Here is a 2,500-nt window from a genome sequence, read left to right as displayed (position 1 = left end):
ATGAACAAAGTATACTTTAATTGGATTTGCAAGAGAGCGAAGATTCCAGGTTGTTGTTTCTCAAAGCATGAAATGAACCAAGTATTCACGATATAACAGTGTTCCCAATGCTGTAGCAGTATTCTTTGATCAATAAACTCCCTAATATATCTTTGCCTTGATCGTGCGTTTCCCGATTTGACGCATCCCAAGGTCCTAGGGGTGTGATTATTTAATCAAGATGGAGACTTCTTTTAAGCCTTCTGCTTAAAATCTAGTTCAAATCTTTTAAAACCTTTTCTTTTCGGTATTAACTTGAATGTTAACCATGAAGTAACTTACTCTTATTTGTAACAGATAAATGTATTTCCTTTTCCACAATTTGACAGGCTATTGACTGACTAAAATGTAATTGTCTATTTTTCGGCATTAGGGCAAATAGCTTAAAATTAGTTCTCGTGTTATCATGTTATTTCAGTTTTGAGATCAATATGATGAAGTATGCGAAGGACTGGTCCAAAGGGTTTTTTTTTTCATTATTTAAAAGCGCAAAGCCAAGGAATAAGGAATACGTTCCCTCCTCTATGGAAACAGTGCGTGACTTCTGAACTTCACACAAAGTTTCTGAACTGTTTTAAGGAAACATTTACTATAATCGGCCTCATCTCTGTACGTGCCAGAAATAAAAACATCAAATGGTTTTCAACATTGGTAATGATAACATCAAAAATAAAACCAGGACATTAATCGAAAAAAACCGGAATACTGACTCAGTTTACAACGAAACAAACCGGAATCAATTGTTTCTTGCCGAGTTACAAAGACTTGAAAACCAATTTATGCCAAGATTCAGGGCATACCGGTTGAAACTTGGGAACTGCTGTGAAGGATTATCAAACTCTTTAGGGCTTATTCATCGATCGTTAAATTTGAAGATGAGCTATTGAGATTTCCGAGCTAGCGACGCCCGCCGGCAGACTGTATAATTGACATATGACAATTCGCAATATTGAACAACTAGTGTTTTCCAAACGTGGTTGATGAATCAGAGTAACAATTTACTTCTCCAAAAAGTAATTCACAAATTATAATAGTTGGCACCACGGCATTGAATAAAAATAAATATATGATGGCATGGATTTTGCCGAAAATTTCACAGCGAGGTATTAAATTGTCTTCATTTTCACGAAAATTTCCTTTTTGATGATTGCCCCCCGATGTACGCGAAGCAGCTGTTAAGGGCAGTAATTTGTGCTGATCGCCACAGTTAAAGTGGTAAAAGAAATACATGAGTTTGGATGCTCAGTATTTTAACAAAAGAGAACAACAACAATTTTCCACAAACTCCATGAAAAGCCATGTAAAAATTGGCTAAAGAAAATCAAGTTGCTCAAGACTCCCGCCGCCTTGACAGGAAGGCTTACAGCAGTGCGGGACATGCACATCTCATGTACGTAAAAGAGTAATAAACCCTTTATAAATAGAGGAAATTCTTTGAAAGGTTAAAAGAAGAGATGACTTCTGTTTAAAAATTTATTTTTATGTATTATGTAAAAGACACAAAGTTTTCAGGACATTCTTAGCTTAATGCATACAAAATATAATAACCCAAACGGAAAACCTTAACAGCTGCTAAGCCAGTCAGAATTGCTTGCAATATTAACTACAAAAGAGTCAAAACAATTGAACCAATCCAAATTGAGTGCGATAATAATTTACATTCTGGTCTCTTAACAGTCTTAAAGGAGAGTCGTTTTATGTTAAGCAACTTTGAAAAGAGATTGAAGCAGGAAGCTTAGAAAAATACTTCGCTGCATGGATAGGCTGAGAAAATGTTGGGAAAGCAGGCAATGGGAAGAACGCTTCATAGCGCATATTTGGTGATGTTATGTTTTCGATTTCAAGCCGTCAACGCACAGTCCTTACCAGGACCCTTGAATGAAAGCACTGGAGGTAACAAGACCACAAATTCCACTCCGCCTAGTCGGGCTGAGGTTACATCTCGAAAGGGAAGGTTCAACCTCTGTAATTTTAGCCAGCTTTCCGTCTGTTGGCGTCCTAGCCCGCCGTATATCATGAACGATACCAAAAGCGGTCAGATGACAGGGATATTGGACGACGCAATCAACAAGATCATTTCTGTGTGTTGCGATCAAACCAAAAACAGTTCGTGGTTGAAGTACAAGTACGAAGCGTCGAGTTTTTCTGATCTAACTGAATGCATGTATAAAGATTTTGATATCGTCCTTCCTATAGTTCCTTCACAAGTTGAAGCCAATCCATACATCAGGCAGCGTTCCCTAAGATTAATTCAATCTCCCGGAATAGCTGTCATCAAGAATGGAAGAAAGCTGGAGGAAGAAGCAAAATCGAATGTTTTGAGAGAACTAAGCGAGTACTGGACTGTCCTTGTATTAGCCGTTCTTTTGAACTTAATATTTGGAATTCTGGTCTGGCTATTGGTAAGTGTTGCCTTTTCTTAACTTCAGTACATCGTTCAAGAGATGCATTGTTTAAGGAA

General features: G+C 37.5%; 1 protein-coding gene across 1 annotated transcript in view; it reads left to right on the top strand.

Annotated features, from left to right (window-relative positions):
* Positions 1–1,690: 1,690 nt before the first annotated feature.
* LOC137984805 (uncharacterized) overlaps positions 1,691–2,500 on the top strand; it is an 8,926-nt gene continuing 8,116 nt past the window's right edge. The window contains exon 1 of the mRNA XM_068832091.1: positions 1,691–2,441. Within this exon, the coding sequence (XP_068688192.1) occupies positions 1,812–2,441 (630 nt within the window). The 5' untranslated portion in view covers positions 1,691–1,811. The remainder of the gene's footprint in view (positions 2,442–2,500) is intronic.

Source organism: Montipora foliosa, chromosome 14, assembly GCF_036669935.1.
Source record: "Montipora foliosa isolate CH-2021 chromosome 14, ASM3666993v2, whole genome shotgun sequence".
NCBI lineage: Eukaryota > Metazoa > Cnidaria > Anthozoa > Scleractinia > Acroporidae > Montipora > Montipora foliosa.
Note: the sequence above shows the minus strand (reverse complement) of the source record. Positions and strands in the feature narration are given on the sequence as shown.